Genomic DNA, 15290 nt, shown 5'->3' on the forward strand with positions numbered 1-15290 from the left:
CGTTAAGAGCCTAATATTTTGAATGCCAAGCCCGTTTATGCCTGAAATAAAAGAAAATCGATTCAAGAATTCTCGGAAAGCTTAAAAAAATCTGGGAAGGTTCTTTTCTTATTGTTATTCATGATTTTTTAAGCTTGATCATCGCAATAGTTATAAACTTTATCATTTTTCTATAAAATAGGTTTTAGTTTTGCGCCAGGCTGAGACAGAGCGCTAGTGTTGCTTATATCTGTATGGATACAGCGTTGGGTAAAGAGGATTCCCGCAGTGAAAATTACGGTCAGTAACATAAAAGTTACTGTCACTAACATACCAATCTATAGAGTGTTGGAGAAGCGAATACGCACAGAAGGAGGGGGCATTCAAGAGGTTCTCACCGGAGCTCCCAAATGTGACTGGCAAACATGTGAAAAATAACACAAGCGCCAATCCCCACACAACTCGGAGCGCTTACTGGTCCCTTTATTTATTTAAGATAAATATAATGATAACACAAGCACCAATCCCCACACAACCCGGAGCGCTTACTGGTCCCTTTATTTATTTTTAATGAATCTAATGATAAGACAAGCGCCAATCTCCACACAACCTGGAGTGCTTACTGGTCCCTTCATTTTTTTTAAATAAATATAATGATAAGACAAGCGCCAATCCCCACACAACTCGGAGCGCTTACAGGTCCCCTAACAGTAGCTCGTCGCGTGAGCACGGCAGCTCACCTGGTGTCTGTTTCTACCATCGTAAATACAAATCTCGTGCTTATCGTTGCGAGGGACCGTGTGCTTGGAGCTTCGCGTCGAGAAACTCGAAAGCTTCGCCTACAAGGGAGCAATAGGTGAAGTACGCAGTTCAAAAAGGCTCCACGTTAAGGATCGCGTCTCCAACTTAATATTTTTAATTGACACGGGGGCAGAAATTTCTCTGCTGCCTAAGAACAATAAAACTGAAGTGTCTGTGCCTTCGGAGATCGGTTTAGTCGCGGCTAATAACACACCAATCAAGGCTTATGGTAAAGTTGAGTTAACAATTGATTTGGGGTTGGGCAGAGCACTCAGATAGAAATTCTGCATTGCCGACGTCCCTTATCCTATTTTGGGCGCGGATTTTTTAGACCATTTTGATTTGCTGGTGGATATCAGAAACAGCCGAGTGGTCTGCCCGGCCGAACAAAAATGCGCGTACGGTTTTATGAAGGGGATCAATAAATTGCTCAAGTATTAACTCATTAGCTTCTAAGGACGTTTCAGATTTACTGAAGCGGTTCCCGGAAGTTATCGGCGAAGCTTCCCCGAAACCAATAACAAAGCCTGAAGTTTTTCATCATATCATTACAAACGAACCGCCTGTTTCTGAACGTACACGTCGGCTTGATGGTGAAAAATACAACGCCGCGAAAAAAGAGATCGAAAAATTAGTAAATGATGGGTATTGCCGACATTCGAGTAGTCCTTGGGCCAGCCCATTGCTACTTAGGAAAAAAAAGGATGGAACCTGGCGGTTGTGCGGGGACTATAGAAAGCTAAGCAGTGCAACAGTGCCCGACAAATACCCGTTACCTCACTTGCACGATTTTTCTGTGGCACTACACCGATGCACTATTTTTACCACGCTTGACTTGTGCCGCGCTTATCATCAAATACCTGTTGCATCGGAAGACGTACCTAAAACGGCCATAACCACGCCTTTCGGGTTATTTGAATTTGTACGTACCCCATTTGGGCTGAGAAATGCTTGCCAGACGTTCCAGCGATACATTAACCGTGCGCTCAGCGGTCTTAACTTTGTTTATGTGTATTTAGATGACATTCTAATTTTCCAAAAACCGCAACGAGCATGTTAGTCATTTTAAAAGTGTCCTGGAACGTCTTAAATCATACGGCTTGCAATTAAATGTTAAAAAGTGCAAGTTTGCCAGCCCGGAGGTTTCTTTTTTAGGTTTCACAATAAACGGCCAGGGTTCCAAGCCTTCTCAGGAGAGCATAGCCGCGGTGGTCAATTTCCCTAAACCAAAAACAGTGGTTCAAATGAGAAGATTTTTGGGTCTGTTAAACGCTTATCGCCGTTGCATTCCGCACGCGGTGGAGAACTACGCCCTTTTAAATGAATACACCTGCGGCAAAGTAAAAAAGAACGACACTCCTACGATACAGTGGAGCGAGGCGGCCAGTTCGGCGTTCGAAAAAGCGAAAAGGGATCTTGCAGACGTGGCGACTATATCTCATCCCTCTGGCAGTTCTGAAATGCGGTTAGTGACTGACGCGTCGGACTTTGCGATGGGCGCAGTAGTCGATCAACACCTCGACGGTGAATAGAGACTGCTTGGTTTTTTTTCGTGCAAATTTTCCCCGGCTCAGTCGCGATACAGTACTTACGACAAATAGTTGACAGCGATTTACGAATCGATTAAATATTTCAGACACATGCTCGAGGGACGGGATTTTTATATATTGACCGATCAGAAACCTCTGATATACGCATTCGATCAAAAATTGGAAAAAGCGTCACCCAGACAGAGTAGGCAACTCTTTTATCTCTCAGTTCACCACTTCGATCAAACACATATCAGGTATCGAAAACCAAGTCGCGGATTCACTTTCACGGATTGACCTCATTCGATTGCCCGTGGAGTTTAACTTGTTGGAATTGTCAAATTTGCAAAGGGCAGATCCCGGATTGGCCGAGTTGTTGGCAAACCCAAGCAAACATTCTCTGAATCTTAAAGGCATCGAATGGAGTCAAGATCATCACCAAGTATATTGTGATTTTTCCGTTAACGCGCTCCGACCGTTCATACCAAAATTATTACGAAGACGTGTTTTCGAATTGTTTCATCGACCTGCCCACCCAGCTGCGCGTGTGACCGATCCAGTTATACGACAACGCTACGTGTGGCCCTCAATGCACACCGACATCAAATCCTGGTGCAGAAATTGCGTAGATTGCCAGGCCTCAAAGATTGCGCGTCATACGAAAAACATGCCCCGGGAAATCGTCGCCCCCGACACACGTTTTTCCCATGTACATATCGATATCGTGGGGCCGTTGCCTAACTGCGATGGTTATATTTATCTCTTGACAATGATCGATAGATTTTCCCGTTGGCCGGAGGCAATCCCTTTAAAAGACATCTCGGCCAGGACCATAATGCGTGCATTCATGGAGCATTGGGTTTCACGTTTCGGCACTCCTCAGACGCTGACCAGCGATCGATAAGGGTCTCAGTTTGAATCGCAGTTGTTTAAAGCACTACTGAGTATGCTCGGTACCCAGCAAATTCGGACTGCGGCTTATCACCCAGCTGCAAATGGTATGATCGAGAGGTGGCATCGCGAGTTAAAAAAAGCGTTAATGTGCCACAACGACAAAAACTGGTTGCGCCAGTTGCCGATTGTATTGTTAGGATTGCGCACAGCCGTGCGACTGGACACCGGGGGCTCGCCTGCCGAGTACCTCTACGGAACCATCTTACGTGTACCTGGAGAATTCGTCCTCCACGATGATTTTACCCCCGATCCAAAGTGCTTTCTGGAGGAATTTCGGGAGAGTATGCGGGGGGTTAGACCGGTTCCGGTCGCGCAAAAATATAAAAAACGCGCCTTTTACTATGCAGATTTGCGCACATTCGAGTACGTTTTTATGCGCACCAATCTAAATAAAAGAGCTCTCGAAAGGCCCTACTCGGGACCCTACAAAGTACTTGAGTGTCTGTCCTAGGTGAATTTTAAAATCGATGTAAATGGCCCGCCTAAGGTCGTGACCACAGAATTGTTAAAACCTGCGCACTTTGTATTCGAAAATTCGCAGTGGCAACCATTGCCGGACGAAATTAAGGTACCGAACCTACCCCCAACTATACGCCATGTACTCAAAACTTATTCAGAAAAAAACCTGCAATTAGTCAGAATAAAAAAGTGACTTTTAGCGAGGCGAGTGCAGATGGCTAGCGAACTTATGTAAAAAGTTGTACATATGCGTGCGTAATGTTTGTATGGTGATTAGGTTTAAAAGCGAAAAATCAACATCCGTATGTAAATATCGTTTCTGTCAGGCGTCATCCGAATTTACAGTGTTCAGCAATCTTGATTAGCCCGTATAAGCGTTTAAGCGCTTCAAAAAGAATTCATCGATTTTTTTTACTGGATTACCGGATGGTCGCCTCGGCAGGGACTATTTGCTAGTTAAATGTAAGCGGCCGAGTGAGCAGAAAGTTTTTGATTGTCGTATTGGTACTCAATCTTGTAAATTAATGTTTAAGTTGTTAAGAGCGAAAAAATTGCATTTAAATGTATTGTAAAAAAGTTTGTACTTACAACTACTCTCTCCTCTCAGTTAACATGGTAAATGTATAAAAATTTAAGTTAAATGGTTGGTACAGTATAAGTTTTAAATTACGTTAAAACTTGAAGGGGGCTGTATAGGGACTCCCCCCTACCACATAGCTCAGGGTAGGCTAGAATCACGAGTCTAGCAGAGGAGAGAGAGAGTGGGTTACACACTTGTAGTCAGTCTAACTGCGCCTACCGACTTGAACAGTCGGACCACAGTTCAATAAACGGGAGTACAGCACACGCAATAACGTCTATTTCTTTTGCCCAGGTCATCTCTCCCTTCCTCTCGAGCCAGCGCTCGGAGACAAAATATTTTTTCCGAGGATGCAAGGTTTAAGTTGGTAGCACCTTGCATCTCCGATTCCAGTTCCCAAGTCCAAACCGCTCCCATTCTAAAGCGCGAGAATTTGAATTACAATTTATAGACACTTGAAAAAAAAAAAAATGTATAATCATAGGGAAGCCAGTGCAAATTGCATTAGAGAGCAGTAATGTATAATTTATAAATATATTTGTATTATTACTAATACATAACCTAATATTTGATTTCAATGAGGCTCTTTTACCGTCAAGCTTGAATCAGATGAAATCAGACATATTTATATTGTTACCTACGAGGTTGTATCAAAGTTATTGTTGATTCTGTTAATTTCAAGTAATATTTTTATACTTTGGTGTAAAATATTTTGCCTTTACTCAAAAAAACCCAACTTGTAGCGATTAATTTAAAACTTATGTGTGTTTTATAACCACACTTGTTTTCTTGGATGACAAATGGATTGATTGTACGTTTGTATATTAAAGCATATATATTTTTGTTATCAGTACAACAGTCACTGTACCAAATTATACGAAAAATTAAATAGCACAGCATGAAATTTTTATCAGATGTGAAACAAAAACCAAAATCATAAGTAAAGTGGTGTAAAATTTATTTTAAAAAAATATATACATATATAAATATTAGACTGTTACAGGATACGTATTCATGACAAACTGTATCGATTGTAGAACTTAATTGGTTTTAAAATTTTGCAAAGACTACTTGTGTTACTAAAGATGTACATCATTTTGGAGCAAAAAAACAAATTGCACCAAATCTTACATGTAACGACATACTTTTCAAAGAGTCTAACAATACAATTCAATTATATGACATAGAAAATCACATATTCTGTGTTACAAAAAAAAATATATACATATATTAGGTACATCGATCTGTACCGATTTAGTTCTCTTATATTTACATACTATACAATTCACGCACAACGGGTAAAACGTACAATGTTCATTTTTGGCAACGTAGTCAACAACATTGGGAGACCACTGCCTTGAAAATATAAAAAAAAATCGGATGCTGGGTCGACATTAAATCTACAAAATCCGGCTTATTGATGATATTCTTCGCATTAGTCGCGATAAACCGAATAGCCCTGTGCCTCAACCTGTCGACGTTGTGTCTATCCGCGAGGATCATGTACTCGACAACGTTGTCGGCGCTCACTTTTTTCACGAGTTTGTCCACACACATCTTTTTCAGCTGCTCGATCTGGTACTTGTCCGCCGCGTACAAAAGGTCAACAGCCACGTCACCCAAACCCTTGACCTCCCCGGTGTACATGAACCGCAGCATTTCCCGCAGAGTTTTGTACTCAATGTCATCGACGTGGATGATGCTCGTCTTCTGCTCCACCATCAAAGTGCGGAACATACTGGCGAACACCGGACTCTTCACCGCCAGGACGCACCGGTGGGCGTACATCATTTTACCACCAGCCACGACAACCACGTCGCTGAACTGCTCGTTGTCCAGGAGCATCTTGTAGTCGTCGAACGCCTTGGCTTTTTGCCGCAACAGAGCGTACTTCTTCGGGTGTTCGTCCAACTCCTCCCAGTCGCTTCCCGAATCGTCGTCCTCCTCGACATCCGTCGTCAGATAAACGTCGACCTTGTGGAACCAAAACTCCACCATGAACACCTGTGGCCCGGCCCTCGTGTCGAAGCAATCGCACTCCAGCATCGTGGACTCGCTCGACCATTCGGTCCGTGAGAATTGGAAGCTCCGCGTGCCCGTGTTGTTGAGGAACCGCACTTCCACGTCGCCCTCGATTTTTTCCTCGTTTTTCAAATTACAATGCAATATCTGTTCGTATTCCGTTTTTTCGGAAGACTGTGCAAACGGGAACGATTGGGTGGTCAGTTGAAGCTGCCACTTGTAGCCCAGACAAGGGTCCTTGAACACTGGCGACACTACTCTCCCGTTTTGGCTGATGTCGCTCAGGAATACCGTCCATCGGTAGTGGTTCAGTTTCTGACCGATCACGCCGGACGTGCAATCGGTGTCCAAGTTGAATGATGCCATTTTTTTTCTTGTATTGAAGTCGCACTGCACAACCAGTCCTTGGTCAACTGTTTGTTTTGGTATTCTTTGACTGATGCCTTTGCGATGATTTTCAAAAAGTGAATATTCGAGGTGATACTCGTGGAACAGAAAACTATTCTTTGACACTAACTTATTGTGGAGAACATAAGCTACGACTGATGCCTTTGCAATGATTTTCAACGTACAAATGTAACGAAGTGAAAATGGATATTTATCATCGTTCATTTAGTTGGTCGTTAATAGCCAAGTCGGTCTTGGGATTGGTCAGCTACCTGATAAGCGCTTAATGAATTTGGCCCCGGGGCCTTTCTTTAAGACCTCCGCGTGCGCTTTCGCTATGAGGTGGCGTACAAACTTCATGCCATAAATTACGTCAACTGTTAGTCCGAATTCGCTTCTCGACTTTCTAAGCGTTCATCGACAACTTTCTTCATGGCTATACTGATAAATGCACATACTATGCAATCAGCCCAATCGTTATATAAATATAACCCAAATATAGCCCAATATTTGTCACTACTTAATGCAGTTGCTGGCAGGTATAAAAGGCATCCATTAATACTTAAAATAGTGAAAAGAAGTTTTTAAGTTAATATTTAAAATAAATATTGGTAATAAGTTAACGACACAATTTCAATAAATTACATAAACATATTTTTCGGTGTTTAAATGTCTAAATAAAGAGAAGCAGTACAAGTCGTTACTTATCGCTACTTTCGATCCGAGATTACTTAGTATTTAATATTAGGCAGCAACGTAGTGACGTAAAATGAAATGACTCATGGCTTGTTATAGACCACTGACGTTGTTAACACGTAGGAGAAGAAATCGATTTTTAATTTTAATTGTGTTTAACTGTGGTTACATGTAAAACGTATTTCAAGAAAAAAAAATTTCTTAAAAATATTTATGACAAGCCGTTAGAGGGGTTTTTATTAATTGTTGACAGCATCAATTTTATAATTGTAATACATTTATTTTAAATAAGTACAACCTATTTTTTTTAACACACGCACAATTTGGTTTGTGATGTTGTGGCTTGTTAAAAATTCAATGAAAATTATCGACTCACTGATTTGATTTTCTCAGTAAGTTATAAATGGAATATGATACTTTCAAAATCTGCAAACAAAAATGTAATCATGAATTTTATAAATCGAACAATATTGGTAAATACTACGGATGATTTAATTACGGAAATATAAGAAACGAGTGTCAAATGTATTAGGGGACCGCATTTTATTACAATGGGTTTGGCAGCACGCATCATAACTAATACAACACTTTTACGTGAAGAAGTGCTTAGATTTATCCACTCTGTATTACATATGGAACCTTAAAAATTCATACTCTGCAAGATAAAACAACAATCATCACTAAACATTTAACAGGATGGCACTTGCATTTTATAAGAAAAGTATTTAAATTTTATTTTACCATTGCAAACAATAAATTGACAATTTTTTTTTTTTCGTTTGATTCATTAATTTTTTTCTGAATAGTTCCCCCATGACTTAAAAAAAGAAAAAAAAAAAAAAACTAAATTTATAAAATTTACGACAAAAAAGTAAAACAATTACTTTTTCCTTCATTTTATTTGGAAGAACGAAAAATGCATCCTAACCAGTCAAGAAAGCACATAAACAGAGTAATTAAGAATTATTAATTAATATTTTATCTTTAAGAAGTAGTTTTTAAATTGCAATTCAATAACACGATGTAAAACATATACTAGCCGCTCTATAAACTTCATTCAGTAAATGGCTCTAGGGCTAAACTGCCTAAAGCCTTTATGGTCCTTATAAGCTTGCACATTGGTAAAACTCTAGTTTATATTAATATCTTTTTCCATAAAAACTTTGTAGTGTTTCCTACAAGTAACCAGACCAATCTTTTGTCGACTACTCCATCAGTTGTACCAAGTTTTGCTAAAACAATTGACAAATAAAGGCCGTCAGATTCAATATTCTTGCGAAAAGTTTCAAATATTGGTAAATACAAGATATTCGAAGATAGGCGCATTGGGCTGATTGCATAGTATGTGCATTTATCAGTATAGCCATGAAGAAAGTTGTCGATGAACGCTTAGAAAGTCGAGAAGCGAATTCGGACTAACAGTTGACGTAATTTATGGCATGAAGTTTGTACGCCACCTCATAGCGAAAGCGCACGCGGAGGTCTAAAAGAAAGGCCCCGGGGCCAAATTCATTAAGCGCTTATCAGGTAGCTGACCAATCCCAAGACCGACTTGGCTATTAACGACCAACTAAATGAACGATGATAAATATCCATTTTCACTTCGTTACATTTGTACGTTGAAAATCATTGCAAAGGCATCAGTCGTAGCTTATGTTCTCCACAATAAGTTAGTGTCAAAGAATAGTTTTCTGTTCCACGAGTATCACCTCGAATATTCACTTTTTGAAAATCATCGCAAAGGCATCAGTCAAAGAATACCAAAACAAACAGTTGACCAAGGACTGGTTGTGCAGTGCGACTTCAATACAAGAAAAAAAATGGCATCATTCAACTTGGACACCGATTGCACGTCCGGCGTGATCGGTCAGAAACTGAACCACTACCGATGGACGGTATTCCTGAGCGACATCAGCCAAAACGGGAGAGTAGTGTCGCCAGTGTTCAAGGACCCTTGTCTGGGCTACAAGTGGCAGCTTCAACTGACCACCCAATCGTTCCCGTTTGCACAGTCTTCCGAAAAAACGGAATACGAACAGATATTGCATTGTAATTTGAAAAACGAGGAAAAAATCGAGGGCGACGTGGAAGTGCGGTTCCTCAACAACACGGGCACGCGGAGCTTCCAATTCTCACGGACCGAATGGTCGAGCGAGTCCACGATGCTGGAGTGCGATTGCTTCGACACGAGGGCCGGGCCACAGGTGTTCATGGTGGAGTTTTGGTTCCACAAGGTCGACGTTTATCTGACGACGGATGTCGAGGAGGACGACGATTCGGGAAGCGACTGGGAGGAGTTGGACGAACACCCGAAGAAGTACGCTCTGTTGCGGCAAAAAGCCAAGGCGTTCGACGACTACAAGATGCTCCTGGACAACGAGCAGTTCAGCGACGTGGTTGTCGTGGCTGGTGGTAAAATGATGTACGCCCACCGGTGCGTCCTGGCGGTGAAGAGTCCGGTGTTCGCCAGTATGTTCCGCACTTTGATGGTGGAGCAGAAGACGAGCATCATCCACGTCGATGACATTGAGTACAAAACTCTGCGGGAAATGCTGCGGTTCATGTACACCGGGGAGGTCAAGGGTTTGGGTGACGTGGCTGTTGACCTTTTGTACGCGGCGGACAAGTACCAGATCGAGCAGCTGAAAAAGATGTGTGTGGACAAACTCGTGAAAAAAGTGAGCGCCGACAACGTTGTCGAGTACATGGTCCTCACGGATAGACACGACGTCGACAGGTTGAGGCACAGGGCTATTCGGTTTATCGCGACTAATGCGAAGAATATCATCAATAAGCCGGATTTTGTAGATTTAATGTCGACCCATCATCCGATTTTTTTTGATATTTTCAAGGCAGTGGTCTCCCAATGTTGTTGACCACGTTGCCAAAAATGGACATTTTATGTTTTACCCGTTGTGCGTGACTTGTATAGTATGTAAATATAAGAGAACTAAATCGGTACAGATCGATGTACTTAATATATGTATATATTTTTTTTTGTAAAACAGAATATGTGATTTTCTATGTCATATAATTGAATTGTATTGTAAGACTCTTTGAAAAGTATATCGTTACATGTAAGATTTGGTGCAATTTGTTTTTTGCTCCAAAATGATGTACATCTTTAGTAACACAAGTAGTCTTTGCAAAATTTTAAAACCAATTAAGTTCTACAATCGATACAGTTTGTCATGAATACGTATCCTGTAACAGTCTAATATTTATATATGTATATATTTTTTTAAAATAAATTTTACACCACTTTACTTATGATTTTGGTTTTTGTTTCACATCTGATAAAAATTTCATGCTGTGCTATTTAATTTTTCGTATAATTTGGTACAGTGACTGTTGTACTGATAACAAAAATATATATGCTTTAATATACAAACGTACAATCAATCCATTTGTCATCCAAGAAAACAAGTGTGGTTATAAAACACACATAAGTTTTAAATTAATCGCTACAAGTTGGGTTTTTTTGAGTAAAGGCAAAATATTTTACACCAAAGTATAAAAATATTACTTGAAATTAACAGAATCAACAATAACTTTGATACAACCTCGTAGGTAACAATATAAATATGTCTGATTTCATCTGATTCAAGCTTGACGGTAAAAGAGCCTCATTGAAATCAAATATTAGGTTATGTATTAGTAATAATACAAATATATTTATAAATTATACATTACTGCTCTCTAATGCAATTTGCACTGGCTTCCCTATGATTATACATTTTTTTTTTTTTCAAGTGTCTATAAATTGTAATTCAAATTCTCGCGCTTTAGAATGGGAGCGGTTTGGACTTGGGAACTGGAATCGGAGATGCAAGGTGCTACCAACTTAAACCTTGCATCCTCGGAAAAAATATTTTGTCTCCGAGCGCTGTCTCGAGCACGCTTGCCCTACAATCTCTGAGTTCTAACGTCATCTATCGTCACTGTCATGCAAGCCGGAGCTGAAGACTTCCGTCTTGATACTCGTAGCTCGTAGACTCGGCCCGATTGTATTGATCGTTTGCTCCAAATTCGCGTCCGCGCTACTCTTACCAGAATTGAGGAACTTATTGATTCGTGGAGATCCGAAATATTTTGGTCATATTTTATAGTGGTAAAGAGTAAGTTATGTGCTAATTATAGCTGTCGTTCATACCTCAGCGAGGTCAGAACCTTTAAAAAAAAAAAAAAAGAAAGAAAATTATAGCTGTGCCATTTAATTTTTTTAATTGACCAGCCGCATTGTACACTAATGAATAAAAATAAAAAGTGGTGAATCAAAAGTGCCGATTGCGGCAAGATCAGAATGTATCTTGTACCCGAAAATCGATCTTCAAAAATATAGACCCTCTACCCGATCTTATCTATGATACTTGTCTAAGATCATAGATGAGACATTATAGATAACATTATAGATAATAATACTTTATCTTTACTTTTGGAGGTCGATTTTTGTGAAAAAAATGGATCATAATCTTGCCACAAATGACACCTCCAGTTGACTACTTTCCACTTTCTATCCATTGATGTAAGTTGCGGCTGGTCAATGAAAAAGATTGTATGGCACAACTATAATTACCACATAACTCTTTACCAAAATGAAATATGATCAAAATATTTCGAACCGCTACGAATTATGAGGTTCCTTAATTCTGGTGAATGTGGCGGCTGGTTAAAATTTTGACTACCCTTTGGCCACAGCTCTTGGTCCCACAGCGCTTTACCCTTTACGCGGTTCCATGTGCCCGAGCCCTAACTTTGGTCGATTCACCAGCAGACGATCACGATGAGTCTTGTTCTTTTGTGTTTTGCAATTTTGCGTTTTGTATCGGAGTATTCGGAGTTCGTCGACTGTAGACCCACGGGTTACTGGGTATACATGACATGAGGCATGAGGTCAATGAGGTGTATCAGTCAGCGTGCTCTGTGCATAGTTCGGATTAGGATTCTGTTTCATAGAGCACTAAGGACTTGATTGTTGCAGTTAAACAGTTGTTACTTGTTACACGAATGATTTTTTAAGTTCAAAGGATAAAGTACGCATAAACAAAAAAAGTTCAAGAGACTCATTTAAGGGAAAGTGACAATTGTACCAAAGTAATTAAGTTTACAGTCGTAGAGCGCATACTTGAACGTGTGCTACAAACCGTTGAACACTAACTGTAACAGAGATTAAAAAGCTATAACTGCAACCCTAAAGTAAGTGTCAATCGCCAATCTTGTCCCATGAAGATTAAACATGAAGCTGAGATGGTCACGGATAGCGCGCGGAATGCTGACGAAGCCTGGAGCGCCTTGGGGGTGCCTACAGTCATAGCTAAGGCTCTACTAGAGCAAGGCTTCCGCGAGCCAACGACGATTCAAACTCTAGCCCTGCCGCCGGCTATCCTGGGTCGTAGGGATGTGCTAGGCGCAGCGGAGACCGGCAGTGGCAAAACCCTGGCCTTCGGCATACCCATACTACACGGTATCATCGAACTCAAAAGGAGGCAAGGTAAGCTGGTCCCTAGTGCCAGTGGAAAATTCAGAGAGCGGAGCTTGGACGAGCGCGAGTCTTCGAGTGATGAGGAGGATAGAGAACAGATGAGCGACCGCGGCAGCTCTGGTTTGCGTGAAAAATTACCAGATTTGCGGAAGAGAGGAATCGGCTTGGTCAAGGTTATCGACAACGTCAGCATCGAGGGGTTTGAGGATGACGCCCCGAAGCCGACGAAACCCTTGTACGCTCTCATTTTGACCCCCACCAGGGAGCTAGCCATCCAGATCAAAGATCATTTGACCAAGGCAGCAAAATATACGGATATCAAGGTGGGCTCATTGACTTGTTTATCCTTGCTTATCTACTCACCTTCTTTTCTAACTTGTTCGTTTTTACATTCAATGGTAAGATTGCTGTTATTGTTGGCGGTATGGCAGCAGTCAAACAGGAAAGAATACTAAGCCATGGCCCTGAAATCGTTATTGCGACTCCTGGTCGACTGTGGGAACTGATAGATGAAAGAAATCCTCATCTTAGTCAAATTAACTCAATCCGGTCAGTGTATACAGGTTAAGAACAGCAAAACTTTGCTGTTGGTTCTCATTTCTTGCATTATCTTATTTTTCAGATTCCTTGTCATCGACGAAACTGACAGAATGTTAGAGAAAGGACACTTTCAGGAGCTGCACAGTATTATAGAAAGGGTAAATTCTAAAGATTCCGGTAAACGACAGACGTTTGTTTTTTCTGCCACACTGACATTGGTGCACGAGCTTCCTGATTATTTGCAAAGGAAGAAAATTCGTAACTCTAGAAGTAAAATTTACAAATTGACGCCTGGCCAGAAGCTTCAGAAAGTCATTGAAATGCTACAAATTAAAAATCCAAAAGTAATTGATGTTACCAAGGGCACTGGTAAAAAAAATTTTTTTTCTTGTATTTTTCTTTGGTTGTTCGGTATAAAATGGAATTGTCATTCAGTTTCCATTTGTTACAATTTATCTAGGTACTGCCGATAATTTGACAGAGTGTCGCATAGCGTGTACCATAGATCACAAAGATTATTATTTGTATTATTTTTTAAAGCGACATACTGGACGTACACTAGTTTTTTGTAACAGTATAGGATGTGTAAAAAGATTAGCAACTTTATTTGGTATTTTGAATTGCGAACCCTTACCTCTTCATGCTAGCATGCCACAAAGACAAAGGTTGAAGAATCTTGAGAGGTGAGGAAATAACAAATTATGCACTATCATTACAAAATATTTCATTTAAGGCAATTAAAAAGTTTATTGATTACTTGTATTGATGCTTTTTAAAATTTAAAGGTTCCAAGCCAACAACAATGGGCTATTGATAGCAACAGATGTCGCTGCTAGGGGATTAGACATACCTAGTATTGAGCACGTTATACATTACCAAGTCCCTAGAACTTCTGAGGTAAATGTAGAAACCAGACACATTTAATTGAAGAATTGAATGGAATAATACTAATTATCTTATTTCAGGCTTATGTACATAGAAGTGGTAGAACAGCGAGAGCGCAGAAAGAAGGCATCACTGTATTAATGATGGAACCTTCTGAAAAGCACCATTATAGCAACCTTTGCAAGACATTGAACAGAAGTAAGTAAACACTTTTAGTATTAATGTGGTCACATTGTTTGAGTATTCAAATTTATGTGAAGCGTAAGTTGTACAGTGAAAAAAACATTATGACTCATTAGAAATTGCTCTTTTTACATTGTTTTTGTGCTCACACCTTTAACAGAGTGAACGAAATAAATTTTCAAACAATTTTGTAATTCACTACATATACTTTTTAAATTTTAGCTGAAGATTTGCCAACTTTTCCTGTCATCGATCGCTTATTGATTGCTGTTAAAGAACGTGTAAATATTGCAAGAGAAATCGATAAACTGGAACTGACATGTCGTAGAGATAATACCAAGAAGAGCTGGTTGCAAAAGGCAGCGAAGGAAATGGATCTCTTACTTGATGATGATGAGTTGTAAGCAGAAGCTTTTCAAACTTTTTTATTGGTAAACGTACTTACTAAAGTAAATTTTAATTTTTAGCGATCATCCTATGGAAGAGATGGAAACAGCTGATACAAAACGACAGTTGAAAGCTAGAAGACATCAGTTGGAAAAACTTCTGAAAAAGCCGTTTTTCCCAAAAAACTTTTCTGGGAAATATTTGGATTCCTCCTTGCAAATATCGCTAGAACAAAATTCTCATAAAGCAATTGACATTGTGAAACAAGCCATCGAAGAACGTCCCTCTTTGAAGAAAAAAGTTACTACTAGTGTTTCCAAAAAAAAAAATATCGCAACAAGGAAGGGATTAAGAATGGTTAAAAAAAGACGTGAAATAAATTTATAATGAATTTTCAACCAGTTGT

At 40.0% G+C, this 15290-nt stretch overlaps 2 protein-coding genes across 2 annotated transcripts; both read left to right on the forward strand.

Annotated features, from left to right (window-relative positions):
- The first annotated feature begins 3255 nt into the window (after positions 1-3255).
- LOC149376092 (uncharacterized) lies at positions 3256-3714 on the forward strand. Its single transcript, XM_089593289.1, has one exon. The coding sequence runs from the start codon at positions 3256-3258 to the stop codon at positions 3712-3714; it is 459 nt and encodes a 152-aa protein (XP_089449415.1).
- Positions 3715-12181: 8467 nt separating this feature from the next.
- LOC149376093 (ATP-dependent RNA helicase DDX24-like) lies at positions 12182-15282 on the forward strand. Its single transcript, XM_089590935.1, has 8 exons — positions 12182-13212; positions 13293-13438; positions 13512-13798; positions 13890-14112; positions 14215-14326; positions 14395-14512; positions 14720-14897; positions 14965-15282. The coding sequence occupies exons 1-8, from the start codon at positions 12631-12633 to the stop codon at positions 15269-15271; spliced, it is 1953 nt and encodes a 650-aa protein (XP_089447061.1). The 5' UTR covers positions 12182-12630; the 3' UTR covers positions 15272-15282.
- Positions 15283-15290: the final 8 nt, after the last annotated feature.

Source organism: Copidosoma floridanum, unplaced genomic scaffold, assembly GCF_036245765.1.
Source record: "Copidosoma floridanum isolate Cflo_tuat_1 unplaced genomic scaffold, Cflo_Japanese_pri ptg000001l, whole genome shotgun sequence".
Taxonomy (NCBI): domain Eukaryota; kingdom Metazoa; phylum Arthropoda; class Insecta; order Hymenoptera; family Encyrtidae; genus Copidosoma; species Copidosoma floridanum.